The sequence below is a fragment of the Cervus canadensis genome, chromosome 28 (genome assembly GCF_019320065.1).
Source record: "Cervus canadensis isolate Bull #8, Minnesota chromosome 28, ASM1932006v1, whole genome shotgun sequence".
Taxonomy (NCBI): domain Eukaryota; kingdom Metazoa; phylum Chordata; class Mammalia; order Artiodactyla; family Cervidae; genus Cervus; species Cervus canadensis.
This window is the reverse complement of record NC_057413.1, coordinates 34,498,791-34,515,994: the sequence shown is the minus strand read 5'-3', so window position 1 is coordinate 34,515,994 and position 17,204 is coordinate 34,498,791. Positions and strand designations below refer to the sequence as shown.

Sequence of the window (17,204 nt, the reverse complement as noted above, 5' to 3'; positions counted from 1 at the left end):
TTTACTCTTTGAGTTTCTTTAAAATATTGATTGTCCTGTAGTTGAGTAACAAAGAAAATTATTTTACACTGTGTTAGGCATAAAGCCCTAACAGTACAAAATGGTGACGATATTATGGAAAACGGTTTTCCTTAAACGCGTGAGAAAACATGGTAGTTACTGTGATATATTAGCAGCTAAAGAGCTTTGCAGTAGAACTTTCTGTGATGATGGACGTGTTCTGTACCTGCGCCATTCAACCCAGTAGCCAGCAGCTGCTTAGGCTGTTGCGTACTTGAAGTATAGCTCCTTGTTTCTATTTTAATTCATTTAAATTTAAGTAGTCGGTCTAACTGATGCTTATTGGATTGGACAGCACGTTTCTCTGTCATACTTGAAATGTGTTTAGATAATCATGTATTTTAAAGAGTATACTAACGGTGTTTAGATGAATGGATTTGGATTTCTCAGTCTGCGATGGTCGTGCCCATGGTCCTGGGGCTCGGCCGCGGCAGCCCCGCCCCCGGGGTAGGTGGGCCCATCGCCCGGAGCCGCCCTCCGTGCTGGCGCTGTGGGAGGAGCGCGGTCAGGGGTGTTCAGGCTGCACAGCGGGTGAGCTGGGGGCCTTCCTGGGTCTGTGAGCTGCCTGGTGGCCCGTGTGACCTGTGGAAATTTGCAAGTCTACATGTTTGTGTTCTGGCAACCGGGCACAATTCACAGTAAAAACAAAACTAAATTTGATAGATTAGACTGAGGTAAGCCAGACAGCCCAGACTCACCAAAGGTGAACGGTGCCCTCTCAGCTGTTTGTAGCTACTGTGTAGAAAGTAGCTCTAAAAAGATAGTACAAAGGGAATAAGAAGCCCGTTTGTAATTGAGCTGCTGTGGTCCTCTGTGGGCAGCAGACATGCTGTCCACAGGAGGCCCCCAGGGACCTGGGTCATAGGGCGTGCCGTGTCCCCAGCCTCACGGGGGCCCCTCCTGGTCGCCAGCCCGCATTCCTGGGCCTCTGTTATGCTCTCGGCTCTGTTTGCCTCGCAGCAGTATCTCTGGCTGAAATGGTCATTTTTATGTGTTCATTTGATTTTGGTGTTCGTCTGTGATGTATGCTCCATGAGAGCAAGGTGTCTGTCTGTCCTCCTGTTTTCCTTTCTCCCTGTTACGGCAACACGGCTGCACCTCAGGGAGACTCCTGGATGAGCCAGTGCTGGGAGACCCTTTTAGGTTTTAAAATTTGCCTCTTACTTAGGTTTTTTAAGCTACTAAATGTTGAGATTGAATGAGATGGTAGTTTAGACAAAACATAGGTGAATTTTGTCAGTTTCAAGGAAGCTCTTGGAAACAGTAAAGAAACACTCTTTATACTTTGTAGAAATTCAGTGCTGGTTTTACCTTTTGTTTTGGCACTTGGGACTCTTTCTCAGAGTCAGTAGCTAACTGGGGAGAGTCCTTTCTTTTTGTTTGCGTGATTTTAGAAAGACCCCCATGTTTTTCCTCCAGTGACATATTCAATTGTTGAAGACTGTATTTAAAAACAGAATAAAACCAAACCTGTTATGAACCTTGTTGTTTTGATCTGTGAAATGAAAGCCTTAATGTGATGAGCCATTGGTAATGGTTGTGCAAGAGCAAAGGCGTGTGCAGGAAGCGTGTGACGGGGTCTCTGGACGTGACTTGTCATAATCATCCTCATTAGCTGTCCTCTTCATCTCCTCTTCCTCCGAAACCCCACCAAGCCCCAATCTCGTGTTCCTGGTTTTCTGTTATTAGGGGATAGCTGTGGTTGGGCATTGTAGCGTGCCTCAGCCTGTGACAGCCCATCTCAGAAGTGTTCCGCCCTCTGTGAGTTGTGGGGGAATGAGACGATGACAGTCAGTTCAGTGTCTTAGTTCCACTGGATGTTAGAGCTTTATTTCACACCCAACCATCCTCAGCTTTTCATAACCAGTCTCTCAGGCAACTTTTTCTTTATTGTAATCATTTGACCATCCTGGGTCAAAGTCCAGTCAAAACAGCCTCTACTTAAGGAGTCATTCTACTTGCAGAATATGCCGAGAATGTAAAGGAATATGAAAAAATGTAATCATGAAACTAGAGATCTTTTGGGGGTGGCTTAAGTGTTTATAAAGGGGGGCTTCCCTGGTGGCTCAGAGGTTAAAGCGTCTGCCTGCAATGTGGGTCGGGAAGATCCCCTGGGGAAGGAAATAGCAACCCACTCCAGTATTCTTGCCTGGAGAATCCCATGGATGGAGGAGCCTGGTGGGCTACAGTGCACGGGGTCACAAAGAGTTGGACACAACTGAGCGACTTCACTTCACTCACTTTAAGTGTATGTGGTGAAAACACCTGTGTAGTGTTGTAGAGCTACTATCTTATAGGGATGTATGTATATATTTTGTTTTAAATCAATTTTATTGAAGTATAATTTACATACAATGAAAGGCACTTATTTTTAAGGGTGCAGTTCCATGACTTTTGACAATTGTGAGGTACAGATATTTTTGATAGAAAATGAAATGCATCTCAGTGCTCTTGTGCTCATTGGACTGTTGCAGCTTAGAAATTGGAATACACAGGAAAATATGGACCACATGGGAAAAGATGAGGCCAGCCTGAAACAAGGAAGAGTAGAGATTGTGCTGTTTGTAGTCCTCACCTGATGTGGAAACCCCTGTCAGCCTGGGTTTTTATTGAGTTTGTGTGCCTCTTGTCTCTTAGTTGTAAGGAAATATACATCATTATCCTTCATATTGTCTGCCGGTAGTTCTTTGGAGAGAATTTTTTTTTTTTTTATGCAAAATGGAGTAAACTTCATGCTTATGGAAAAATAATTTACATTCAATTTATAATAGAATTTTATTGATTTTATTCTCATTGGAGTAACTGCAGGCAAAATCACCTGGGCTGACATAAGTTGGATACCATTTTAAAGGGATTTAGCTGTAGAAAGAAACTCATTCAGTTTCAGTGGTGACAGCTGTTGAGTAAATTTTTCTGTGATTCCCTCACAGCAGGAAACGATACATTGTAACTGTGGTTCCCTGATTTCCTGCACACTCCTGACATGGAGCCTGACAGGACTGTGCTTTCTGAATGTCTGAATAGCCTAGCTTAGGCAGAGTATTTTTTTTTAATGTCCAAAGTAGATGGAATTGTGATTGCAAAAGTGGATATATGGGTGATAATACAAAACCTTTTGTTTGCTCTTTTCAAAATTGTTTTTCCATTTGTGCTATGATTACACCTGAGTTTCTGTGAAAAGGCTGTCTTGGAACTTGGTATACTTGTATAGAATGATATAGGAAATTACAGTTCATTTTGAAAGATATATCAGCTTACTTTTTAATTTAAACAGAAATATGTTTCCTTGATGCAGAGGTCAGTTTTGATTACTCGTGCGGCTTTCTTCACTGTTTTTTTATTTGGTATCAGTTTTTAAATTATGATAACCTATAGCTGCCAGATAGAAAGGAGTAAACAGTGTTAACCTCTTTCAAGACTACTGGTAAATAGTTGACACAGAAAGGAAATGTGTTTTATGTATTACTGTTTTATGAACCTCAGAGTTTGTCTGTTGGTGAGGAGGGAGGGCATGGAGATACTTTCTGAGGTTGGGAGGTGGGTTCTGTCCAGCCTGGGTCCCGGTCCTGTGGTCACTGGGACTCATACCTACCCCAGCATAGCTTCTTACAGATGAGAGGAGAATGGAGAGTTGTGATTAAGTGTCTGTTGAGGCAGTCTGAGTGTGGGTTGGAAAAGATTTTCCAGACACAGAGAATTGCAGAAAAGAGTGAGTTTATTAAGAACAAAGAGCAGAGATAAAGTGGGCACTTCAAGCTCACAATTCCTGATAGGCCAGGGAGAGTCGACAGTTTTTGTGAGTTAGTAGCCAATTTTTATAGCCACAAGAAAAAGAAAGTTCCTGCTGGAATTGTTGGCAATAGGTGATCGGTTGGGTGATTGCTATAGGGTATTTACTGGAGTGGGCATCTTTGCCTAATTTGGAGTCAAAAAACTTGTTAGTGGTGATCAGGGGCTTTTGGCAATGGTAACAAAGAGGCCAAGTTAGCTTCAGAGTGACCTTGGTTCTGGGCTCTGCTTCTGTGGACCTTGGTACAAGGCCTTGCACCTGTGGCCTGGGGCAGGACTAAGCAGTGTTGAGGTGGACCATGAAGCCCAAAGACTCCCAGATAGAAATGTGTTCCCTCAACTGCCGAAGATTCAGGTTACCTCCAAGCTAATCAGAATTCATGACGCTTCCCTAACGTAGAAATGGCAAACTGTGGCTCAAGTTTGGAACCTTGATTCTCAAGCACAGTGCTGTGAAAACAGGTATGTTAACTAACAGTCAGCTGGAGTTGCAGCTTGTATTCCGAATATGACCCGCAGAGTCTGACCTAACTGGGCAGACAGGAGTCAGGACAGGTCAGCTGGCATCTCTCCAGGTGGACCTAGTCCTCACGGGAGGACCTTGGCAGCCTCGGGTCACTGTTCTCTGTGACCATGCTGTCAGGAGAAGCAATGGACGCCACAGATACGGGCCACATGTGTAATTTTAAATTACTTCAGTCTCATTGATTTTAGTAATATCTTATTTAACTCACTTCAGCATGTTATCAGTATGAAAATTTATTAGTGAAATGTTTTACATTGTTTTTTCATAGTAAGTCTTGGAAATCCAGTGCAGACTTTACACTCATAGAATGTCTTAATTCTGACTAAGCTGCATTTCAAGTACCGAGTTGCTACAGTTGGCTGGTGGCTACCATGTTGGACATGCAGTTTGGCACAGCTGGGTTCCGTTGAAACCTGCAGTGTTTACAGTTGGAGTTTGGCACAGTGAAAACTTCCTAAGAATGTAGATATAGGTATAACCTTCCAAATCATCAGGTGATTCAAAGACATCTGAAGTCTACTTCAAGATTAAATATTATATGTGATAGTATAAAGAAGATAGGAAGGAAGTTTGCCTTCTTCCTGATAGTCAAGGGAAGACACTGGTGAGTGTTGACTGTAGAGACGAGCCGCAGCCGAAGCATCTGAGTGCTATAAGAGGCCTGGGTGGTGACGAAGGTTACAGTCTGACCGAGGTGTTGGCCGCACGGGCAGGGCCCAGGCCGTGTCCAGGTCCAGCAGGACTGTGGAGCCCAGTGGTGAGAAGCCCCGTGAGTTTGAGTTGGGCATCTCCTAGGCCCTCCTGGAGCTGGCGATGAACTTGGACCTCAGGGCCCAGCTGCAGAAGCTGAACGTCATGGCCGCCAAGGAAATTGAAGTTGTTGGTGGTCAGAAAGCTATCATAATCTGTTCCCATTCCTCAACTGAAATCTCTCCAGAAAATCCAGGTCCTGCTGGTATGTGAGCTGGAGAAGAAGTTCAGTGGGAAGCATGTTGTCTTTATGGCTCAGACAAGAATTCTGCCTAAGCAAACTCGAAAAAGCTGTATGAAAAGTGAGAAAAACTTCCCAGGAGCTGCACACTGGTAGCTGTGCACGACACCATCCTGGAGGACTTGGTTTTCCCAGGTGAGACGGTGGGCAAGAAAATCCGCACAAAGCCGGGTGGCAGGCAGCTAGTAAAGCGCAGCAGAACAGTGTGGAACCCAGGGTTTAACGTTTTCTGGTGTCTGTAAGAAGCTCATGGGCAAGGATATAAATTTTGAATTGCCAGAACTTCAGTTGTAAACAAATATGACTAAATAAAATGTTATTCACAATTAAAAAACACAACTTGAGTAAAAAATCATGCAGCAAACACATCTCCTTTGATCCTCACTGTAGCCCATGGAGGGGGTACTTTCGTGACCCCTTTTATGATCCCTGTTTCCCTGTAAGGAAATTGGAAGCCGAGTCAGCAGGCAGCGAGTGTAACAGCCAGGACTCGTGGGTCTGACTCCCGAGCTCCTCACCACGCTGCTTGGCTCTCCCTTACTCTGCTGTGCTCCCGGATTGCCTGGGCAGATTGGACTTGGGAAAAGTATGAAAGTGCGGAAGAGTTGCGGCTGATTCTTAGGCTGCTGCAGCTATTCCACTACTTCTGTTCCCTCCTTCAAGTTTCTTCACAGGGCCGAGCAAGGGAAGTGATTAGAGAGGGATCACCTGTGTTGCTAGCCTGGGGCCCCTGTGTCTGGGGGCTTGGGGGTGGGGGGCTCCCACAGACCACTGAGCAGAGGTGTGATGGCCGTCTCTGCTGAGATCAGCGCCACAGCAGGAGAGGGGTTTTCCTTTATTGTGAGACCCACAACCCACTTAAGTATAATTTTTTCCGTTTGTTTCCGGCTCTTATTTTCATCACTCAAACCTGGCTCCCTATTGAGACCTAAAGTGCTTGTTATTGTCCTTAGTGGTTTGTTGAACAGGGCTTAATGTTTCTGTTGTTTCTACAAAGACCAGGCATGGGTCTGCCTTTCACAAGCAGATGTGTGCAGTTGTGTATATTTCACAACTCTTTGTATAGCCCCTGCATTTTTATTGTGTAAATTCAGTGTTTGTGTGGTGGTGTTTGGAGCATTGGTTCCCTGTGGCTGTGACCAACTGTGCCTTCCTGTCTTGTGATCCTCAGCCCCCCTCCTCCCTTGATTTAGTGGGACTGAAAATGGTATCATGTCAGATATGGTTACGTAAATATGTGTTATGGATATTTGAAAGTCTCTTCTCCTTTCAGCTTTAATTTGTTGAAACTGTTCTTAGCTTTCTGTTTATTGTGATTTTTACCTCTATTGGAAACCTAACTCTGCTTACCTCTTACTGTTTAATGAGCAGATAATGTGGGAGGGAAAAGTTTCTCAGATGTGACTGAGTTTTAATTAAGTTGCATGTAGGCCTGTTGAACATGTAGGAAGATGCTTTTGTATATTTTGTGTACAATTAGTTCTCATCGTAGATGGATAACTTAGGACCACCACCTCAAAACAAAAAAGAAAAAATACCTAAGGACAAACATGTAATTTCTTCTGTGTAAGCTAAGGATTTGTTACACACAATTGCAAAGTTTAGTTTTCTTAGGAAGTATTATTATGCATAAGTTTAGGGTTTTAAAAGTTTTAAACTTGACAAGACCTCATTGAAGTCATGATTTAGCACTTAGATATTGCAAAAGGAGATAGGATTTGCCTTTTATCTTGATGGTTTTTGCTCAGAGACCTGTGTTTCACGGCCCGCCCGCTCGGTTTCAGCTCTTTTTTCTCTCTTGCCTTTGCTTGTCTTTTTTGCCGCCTAACCCTACCTCTTCATCTGTAAACTGTGAAATTTCCTTGGTTTCACCGATCTCTTTCTGCTTGTCCATCTGCTACTTGCTGAGAAAACAGACTCTTTTCTTATTCCTAAATGTCACCTCTTTATCACGTGCTTACTTTTAAACGGTCCAGCAATGCTAATAAACTCACATTACATACTTTTTCTGAACTAGGTCAAAATTTAAGAGTGTTTTTAATGCAAATAAAATTGTTCAACTACAAATGGTAAAAACACTGAAAGAACCAGGCCCGTGACTTTTCTGTTACTCCCTGACTGTGGTCTCCTGCCCTTCCCCTCTGGTGTCCAGGCCCACCCAGGTCAGCTTCTTCTCTGGCCTTGAGCTGGCGTGGCAGGTGTCTGACCAGCCTGGACGCTGTGGTCAGTTGTTTCAAGGGCGTTCTCCGGACTGTCAGGATTCTGGACGCTGTCCCTGAGCACCCCTCTGTGGCGCTGTTTTGGGGCTGCACGTGATGTGTCCTGCCCCTGCCTTGAGAAGGGCCTGTTCTCTGCAGCCTCATCGGGGTTCTCAGCACCTCATCATGTTGCACTGTTTGCATCCTCTGGGCCCATCATGACTTTGTGACTCTTCTTGGTCAAAAAAGTGCTTGATGAAGGACTGAGGAACTGTGCAGGGACTCTTGAAAGTTTATTTTTAAAAAAGGGTAATTAGAAAAAGACAACTACTGTGATAGAGAAAAAGTCTGTTACAGAGAGTCTGACAGTCTAATGGCCATTAAAAAAATAACGTTCGCTCTGGGTTTTGTGCGTTTCTCTAGTTTGGTGAGTGCAAGTGTTTGTGGTGTTTGTACAGTGCAGTGTTACTGTTATATTTTGGCAAACACTCAGTACTCGTGGACCCACATCTTTATTCTCTGACTTTTTGGTAACTTGAGAAAAACGATACCATTTTACCTCTAGTGCCTTTCGCCTGATACTCTAGCAAATAGAAGATAAATTAGCATACAGGATGGAAATAAGTTTCTCTCCACATTGATGGATGAACAACTTGGTGGCTCAGACGGTAAAGAATCTGCCTGCAATGCAGGAGACCCAGGTTTGATCCCTGGGTTGGGAAGATTCCCTGGGGGAGGGCGTGACAACCCACACCAGTATTCTTGCCTGGAGAATTCCACGGACAGAGGAGCAGAGGTTCATGGGGTTGCAAAGAGTCGAACACAACTTGAACGACTAATGCACACAATTAATGCATAGTTTGACTTATCCTTTTTCTTTTTTTACTTGTACCAAATTAGTGGCTAAACTGAGAATTAAATCAAATTTTGACTTTTAAAGATTCTCTGATTAGTCATAAATTCCATTTTATATTTGACAGGATAATGATTAGTGAAATAATTTGAATTTCGTGACCCATTGAAATATTTTTTTGGTCCACTGTATTGAAAAAGTGACATTTGTGTTATGTCTGAATTTATTCTTTTATGGAAGGTTAGAAGCAAGAAAGCTTCTATGCTGACTAAATCCCCTTTTAAAAACTGTATATCAGTGACAGTGAGTGTTTCTTAAAGCTGTGATTATTTAAAATGGGCTGAAAACAGTGTTTTTTGGTGGGTTTGTGTGTGTGTATCAAACCAATTGGAAATTCTTTTTACTTTTAAAAATTACAGTAAAAAAGTAGTAAAACGTTTATGTTAGTGTTTCTCTATTACCCCAGTACAGTGATTAAGAAATGTTTGTTCATAAAATTGATGAAGTTTTTAAAGTCATGAAACTGAGACAATATTTTGACAGTTCATTGCACATGGTTTCACTCATTAGTGTAGCAACTGCATTATTTGAAAGCTGTGTGACATGAAGCTGCCACAGGCTCTGAGGGTGGCAGATGGTGCCTCCCTTGTCCCGGGCCTATTGGGTGTCTCATCTCACAGTTCGCTCTGCACTTCCAAGTAAAAGCTAAAGGTCCTGTCTCATGAGCTAATGTGAGTTGTTCTTAAGGATTTTTATTCTTTTATGGCAGCACTATTTGTTCCTTTTTCTTTTACCTTAATTGCCTTCCTTTCTCTGTCTGTTGCTGCCACGTTACAGTTTTTACAAAGACTTCTCTTGCCTGGAATATTATTATATTCTCCCAGCTGATTTTCCATTGCCCAATCCTTCCAATTTCTGCTTTCTTTCTCAAGTATAAACTGCTTATGTGAATTCTTGCCCCAGATATTTTTATAGTTCTTTACTGCTTACAGACCATTGGATACACTGCTTCTCATGATTTGTCTTTCTTGTATCTGAAGATCCTCCCCACCTTGGCTTCACCTGTCCATAACTAGTTCACATATGTATTAAATAGCTGTGATGTACTGACTCCTTTAACAAGGTACAAGTTAGCCTTTCTGATCCTGAATGAGTGGAGGAGAAATCTCATTCCCAGTTCTTATCCTTCAGTTATTTCTATCACTTTTCTTCTGAGAGTTCCACGCTTGCCCTTACTGGGTTGGCTGGTGGCCATCTTCCTGTCTATTCATGTTTTTAGAAATGTCATGTCTGATAGTTTCCTTATGTTCTCTCTGTAATTATTTATACCCAGCAAATTCTTTGTGTTTATCATTGCTACCATTCTCTTTTTAACTTTTTTCCTTGAAGTTTGGCCCTTTTGCAGATCCTATCAAAGCATTGAGGAAGCATTTTTATACTGCCCTTCAGGTCCTCTTTATACATCTTCTCTTTGTACTTTGTATACTGCATTAATCTGGGCTTAGAAAACTGTTTACTCGTAACTATAATCATATGTACCTCATTTATACAAGACTTTTATATTTGTTCATGTGTTTGAGCTGAAAAGTTCTGTTTGATGATTGTGATCAATTTATAGCCTAAGAAACGCAAGGGTCGAGGAGTGACCCAGCATCTCCCAGCTGGGGGACGAATTCTCTCCAGGGTCAGCTGCCTCCGTTCCCATCCTGTTTTGTTGTCCTCTGTACTTACTGGTCAAGACTGCAGTTGCTCTGTGTACTGGAATATGCTTTAGTGATTTTAGTTAGCACTTTGAATTTATTATTTCATTTGATTTCCCCAGCATTTCTGTCAGTTAGGCAGGCCTGGTGTTATTAATACTATTTTATAAGTGATAATAATGCTGATGGCCAGTTTGCCAAACCAGTGATTTAAAGAACAGAAACAAGAGCAGGTCTTTCAGCCTATGCTGTTTTCATTGCCCTATGTATAAGATACATTGGAAAGTGAAATGTGTTTTTACTTTGGGGGGATTGAACCTGGGTCAGAAAGATCCCCTGGAGAAGAGAATGGCAACCCACTACAGTATTCTTGCCTGGAGACTTCCGTGGACAGAGGAGCCTGGTGGGCTACAGTTCATAGAGTCGCAAAGAGTCAGACACGACTGAGTGACTGACACTCCACTTCACTGAAACAGTTCTTTGGTTGTGTTCTGTAAAATGTGAAATATTAAAATTAAATGGTCGCTGTTGTTTTAACTTAGCCTGAGTTTTGTATGCCATGGCATTACTAGTCTTAAGGCTAAAGAGAATGAATCCCTTTATGGTATACTGTCAGAAATTTGTTACTGGAGGGAGAAATAAAACCAAAGGCCAGAAGATGTGTTTTAGGTACAGGATCATTCTTTGTCACTCTCCCCCATTTGCTTGTCCTGCTCTCAAAGTGATTTTGACCATTCTTAGCCCATAGAGGGGGGATTGTTGGGAGGGGACATCTGCACTTGTGACACTTTCCTCGCCAGTGGCTGCAGTATCTTGAGATAGCCTGTAGTTTTGCTTCATAATCTGTACCCATTGTTTAATCAGTGACTTGATTGATTGTAGAACAGCTTTTCTACAGTGTCTTGAAAGAAAGTGAAAGTGAAGCTGCTCGGTTGTGTCTGACTCTTTGCGACCCCATCCCTGCGACTACCAGGCTCCTCCATCCATGGAATTTTCCAGGCAAGAATACTGGAGTGGGTTGCCATTTCCTTCTCCAGGGGATCTTTCCCACCCAGGGATTGAACCCGGGTCTCCCACATTGCAGGCAGATGCTTTACCATCTGAGCCACCAGGGCAGCCCTTGAGAGCATCTTGAGGGCATACGTTAACCAGCAGCAAGAAGCTCTAGTGCCGAGCAGTAGAGAGCAGAGCATCTGGAATCCCTTGTGATTGTCACAGTACTTTAGTCCAGAACTTCCTTTAGTTGTGGGGTCTGCATGAACCCCTGTTTGACTGTGGTTTTCTGTGTAACCATGTGGTTCCTGGATGTCTGCATCAGAGTCCCTGTTGATGGAGCTGTGGGTGTGGAGTTGTATCAAGGAGATGATGAAGTGTACAGGTGGAGACTTTAGGTAGAATGAACCATGTTGCATTTCCTCATTTCTAAATATACAAGACGACAGTGTATCACAGGGAAGAGAGTAGTGTGGTGTAGTGAAGAGACAGGAAGTTGGGAGTCAAAAGTTTGAATTCCTGCTGCACTGCTGACTTGCTCTCTGATCTCAGAAGTTACCCTCTTCTCAAATATACAGTAAACTCACTTGCTTGGGGCTGTTGTGAGGATATAATTAGAGGATATGGATGAGGACTCCACACATGTAAGTGCTATTCACATGTTGCTTATTTTAATGAATAGTGATTACGATATGTTAGGTCCTTTAATGAAAAATATTTCAACTCCAACCTCCTGTCAACAATGCAGGCAGGCACTGCCCTCTCCATTTGACACACGGGGATCTGGGGTGAGAAGGGTCTTGGTGACTCACTCTAGGGCCTGCTGAGCAATGGTTTCAGACATAAGCTCTGCTTATCCCTGGCTTTGCGTTCTGCTGTTGGAGAAGGAAATGGTAACCCACTCCAGCATTCTGGCTTGGAAAATCCTGTGGACAGAGGAGCTTGGTGGGCTGCAGTCCACAGGGTCGCAAGAGTTGGACACGACGTAGTGACTAATCCACCACCACCACTGGGCTGTGCTGTTACAAGGGGTCAGTAGTAGAGGAGTGTGAACTTTAACAACTTGCGTATTGCTCTTAAGGAAACAGTACTCTAGATGAGGAATCGGGAGGTACTGATGAGCACTATATTTCTGAATTTTTTATGGGGAAAGTTACTTAAACATGTTCTATTAAATACCTTTGAAACACTTGGCTATGTTTCTTCTAAGGTTTCTGTGTAAAATGTTTTCTTGTGACTTTTTGTCAGAATGTTGAAAATCTCCTTTGAGGTGATCAAAATATTTTATAAATCCTATTTTAATATTTTGTTCTTTTTTTTTTTTTTTAGTCATTCCTATACCGGTCAAGACTACAGTACACAGGGCAATGTTGGCAAGATTTCTTTAGATCAGATTGATTCGGTAAGCATCTCATCCTGTTAAACCTTTGTCAACAGATAAAACAGATTTTCTTCAACCAAAGATTATTTTTAGGGTGGGGTGGTGGAAGAGAATGTTATTTCATTGCTTGCCAACCATTTTTGAAATAAATCCCATGTGCTGTGCATATGACTTTTTGTCATTATAGGAAAACCAAACAATCAGAAAATTATTTGTAGTCTGATAAAAACAATTTAATCAGTTTTCCCAAAGGAGGTTTATTTTAAGTAATGACACCTAAATAATATTTATGTGTTTACATTTAAACACCATATAATTTAGAAAAGGAGAAGTGGAGAGTACTAAGTATCTCTGTTTCCTCAGGCTGCTGTAACAGCAAACCACAGGCTGGGTACCTTGAACAACAGGATCTTATTTTCTCACAGTTGTGGAGGCGAGAGTTCATGATCAACCTATCAGCAAGTTCAGTTTCTTCTGAGGGCCTCTCTCCTTGGCTTCTGGGTGGCTGCCTCCTCCCTCTGTCTCTTCCTCTGCTAATCACCTTGGACCAGGGCCCCACCCCCATGATCTCATTTAACCTTGATTACCTTCTTACAGGTCCCAGCTCTAGATACAGCCACATTCTGAGATTGTGGGGTTAGGACTTAGCATATAAATTTGAGGAGGATGCAGATTATTCCATGACACTAAGTATAGGTCTCGTGTTGCCTCCAGAGTGGGCAGCTCATTTCAGCTTCACTTTGTGGCTCTATAGGAGAATCAATGCATGTATACTCAACTGTACTTTTACTGTATAGAATTTCACTTTAACGCACTGTAGGATTTCTGCATTACCCAAAAAAGGGAAACTAAGTCAACCATAAATAATCTTTGTTTAGACAATTACCAAATTATTTGCAATAAATTAAAAGTACACTGAGGTTTTAATGCTTGGAAATAAGAGTTATAACGGTGAGTAGGGGGAGATTCTGAGCTTTTGGAGACCAAAATGAAGAGATCATCTTCCTATTCGAGAAATTATAATCAAGTAGAAGTTGTTACAATGAGAGACAAAGAAGCTGCCTGGTCAGGAAGGGGAGCAAAGTGAGACCCATCCCTGCTCACCTGCCAAGGAGCCCATGAGAGGTGGGAGTTAAGTCTCAGGAGGAGAATACTTGAGAAGGTGAGGGAGATGCAGCTGAGACCATAAATGAAAAAGGTTTTCTTTAATTGTTAATTTAACACATTTATTTGAATTTGCCTTTTGAGAGCTATTTCTCTTATTTTTGTGTTTACTTTTGGGTTATTTTAAAATTTCATCTGTGATTCACCAGTTGTACTTTTGAACATTTATCCCAGGAAAATGAAATGTTAGATATACATGAAAACCCATGCATTCATTTATTTGAAATAACCCTAAACTGGATATGACCCAAATGTCCTTCAATGAGTGAATGGTTAGACAAATGCTGTTACATCTACACACTGAGGAGATATTACTCAGCAATAAAAAAGGAATGAGCTATTGATAGCTGCAATAATTTAGATGAATTTTGTAGGAATTATGCTGAGTAAAAAGCCACTCTCAAAACTTTATATGATTCTATTTATGTAACGCTCTTGAAATGACAAAAGTTACAGAGTGGAGAACAGCTTAGTGGTTGCCAAGGGTTCGGGAATGGTGGGGGGCAGGCTGCAGAAGATGGAGGGTTATAAAAAGGGAGACAGGAGGGAACCTGGTGGTGGGGAATTCTTGAACCTACACAGGAAAAAGTTACATAGAGTTAAGTACACAGAAATGAGCACGTGAGTGTCACAGAAAATCTGAGACTAGTGGATTGTGTTAGTGTCAGTATCTTGGTGGTGACAATACACTACAGGTTTACAAGATATTACCTTTAGGGAAATTAGATACATGACATCTCTTTGTATTATTTTTTACAACTGCATGGGAATCTATAGTTATCTCAAAGGAGAAAGTTTAATTAAAAAAGAAAAAGAAGGTGAAATAAATGTTAATAATTTACTTCACCTAATATATTCAAATATTATCATTTTGACATGTAATCAGTATAAAAATATTAATAAACAATTCATCTGTAGTCACTGAGACAATAATAACTTCTTTATGGTTTTTGTTTTTATTCCCGTTAAACTGAATTTGCAATTTGCAAATTCAGTTGATTTTGTTGTAACGATATTGTGGGGATTGATAAATAACAAAATTTTTTTTTTTCTGTAGCTTTCTACCAAATCCTTCCCACCCTGCATGCGTCAGTTACATAAAGCCCTGCGGGAAAATCACCATCTCCGTCATGGGGGCCGCATGCAGTATGGCCTCTTCCTTAAAGGCATTGGCCTAACCTTGGAACAGGCATTGCAGTTCTGGAAGCAAGAATTTATCAGAGGGAAGATGGATCCAGACAAGGTAATTTTAGAAAATCTGAGCAGTAACTGAAATTTTAATTTGGTCTGAAGACTAAAAAATTTTTCAACATGCCCCTGAAATGTAGTTGAAATTCTATAATTTCACCTAGGTAAAAGGAAACTCATGAATTAATCTAATATTTACTAGACAGAAGATTGGGAAAGGTTGATTCAGTTCAAAGGGAAGGATTGAAACAGCCAGTGTAAGATGTAAAGCAGTGCTTGGGTGAGGATGCTGTACTTCCCCTTGGTAGACAGACTGCCAGTACTGCTGTACCTGAAACTGTGTTCTGAGTTGTATTTCTGTAGGAAGGCATGTGTGTATGTAATACATATAGGCATATATACATACATGCACATGCAATATTGTTTTCAGAACTAGGAAATGCTGAGAGAAAATAAAATGAAAACAGTTCAGAATGCATTTTATTGTGTTATGCAGAATCTTTCACAGGGAATTTATTTTTCCCCTCAAACTTTAAAATTTGTTTTGTATTTGGGTATAGCCGATTAACAATGTTGTGGTAGTTTCAGATGAATAGCAATGGGACTTTATCATACATATACATGTACCCATTTTTCCCCAACTCCCCTCCCATCCAGGCTGGCAGATAACGCTGAGTAGACTTTTGTGTGCTATACAATAGATCTTTGTTGGTTATCCATTTTGAAAATAACAGTGTGTACATGACCTTTCCAAACTCCTTAACTATCCTTTCCCCCTGGCAACCATAAGTTCATTTTCTAAATCTTTCACAGGGAATTTTTAGATAGATGTTTATCACTGTAAACTTGAGATATCTTTGTTTTTTCGCATTTTAAAAATTGATACTATATTATGATCATTTTCTTAGGTGGTTGAATCATTTTTGAAAATATCATTTGTATTAGTTGCATGAAATCACGTCCTTTGAAAGTGATATAATTTGCTTAATCACTTGTCTGTTATCGAACACTTGGTTGTATCCATTTGACTGTGTCATAAATGTTATTGCAAACAATATCCTGTGCACATAAATCTCTGATTATAGTTCTGATTGTATCCTCTATATGAATTAATCAGGGAATCAGTTTACTTGGTGAAAGACTATAGACAGTTTTGAAGTTTTGTTGAATTCTATCATGCTATTAAATGACTGGAAAGTCTGTAAATTAGCCATTGTGAGAACTTTGCTCTGTCATTGACATCACTGTATCTTATTGAAAATGTTTTTTGATCTTTTTATTAGGAAGTTGATGTATTAAGTAGATAGGTGTGTTAGGGTTCTCCAGAGAAACAGAACCAATTGTGTGCATGCATGTGTGTGTGTATGTGTGTGTGTGTATACACAAAAAGACAGGTATTTAACAGCCCATGTGATTATGGAGGCAGAGTCCGCAAAGTCTGCAGGTAGCAGGCTGGCGAACCAAGAAGAAAGAGTTGGTGTTTCAGTTGAGTCTGAAGGCAGGAAGAAAATCCATGAGTGACTCACGGCCCTCAGACAGGAGGTGTGTGTGTGTTAGTCACTCAGTTCAGTTGCTCAGTTGTGTCTGACTCTTTGTGACCCCATGGACTGCAGCATGCCCAGCTTCCTTGTCCATCACCAACTCCTGGAGCTTACTCAAACTCATGTCCATTGAGTCGGTGATGCCATCCAACCATCTCATCCTCTGTCGTTCCCTTCTCCTCCCGCCTTCAGTCCTTCCCAGCATCAGGGTCTTTCCCAATGAGTCAGTTCTTCGCATCAGGCGGCCAAAGTATTGGAGTTTCAGCTTCAACATCAGTCCTTCCAATGAATATTCAGGGTTGATTTCCTTTAGGATTGACTGGTTGGATCTTCTTGCAGTCCAAGGGACTCTCAAGAGTCTTCTTCCAACACCACAGTTCAAAAGCATAGTTCTCTGGTGCTCGGCTTTCTTTAGAGTCCAACTCTCACATCCATACATGACTACTGGAAAAACCATAGCTTTAACTAGACGGACCTTTGTTGGCAAAGTGATGTCTCTGCTTTTTAATATGCTGTCTAGGTTGGTCATAGCTTTTCTTCCAAGGAGCAAGCATCTTTTAATTTCATGGCTGTAATCACTATCTGCAGTGATTTTGGAGCCCAAGAAAACAAAGTCTGTCACTGTTTCCATTTTTTCCCCATCTGTTTGCCGTGAAGTGATGGGACCAGATGATCTTAGTTTTCTGAATGTTGAGTTTTAAGCCAACGTTTTCACTCTCCTCTTTCACTTTCATCAAGGGGCTCTTTAGTTCTTCACTTTCTGCCATAAGGGTGGTGTCATCTGCATATCTGAGGTTGTTGATATTTCTTCTGGCAATCT

General features: G+C 41.5%; 1 protein-coding gene and 1 pseudogene across 4 annotated transcripts in view; both read left to right on the top strand.

Moving 5' to 3' along the window:
- PRIM2 (DNA primase subunit 2) overlaps positions 1–17,204 on the top strand; it is a 324,083-nt gene that overhangs the window by 203,436 nt on the left and 103,443 nt on the right. For all 4 annotated transcript variants that reach the window (XM_043450411.1, XM_043450410.1, XM_043450412.1 and 1 more), the window contains 2 exons: positions 12,440–12,512; positions 14,713–14,898. In XM_043450411.1, the coding sequence (XP_043306346.1) occupies positions 12,440–12,512; positions 14,713–14,898 (259 nt within the window). The remainder of the gene's footprint in view (positions 1–12,439; positions 12,513–14,712; positions 14,899–17,204) is intronic.
- On the top strand, positions 457–11,089 carry LOC122429946 (annotated as a pseudogene).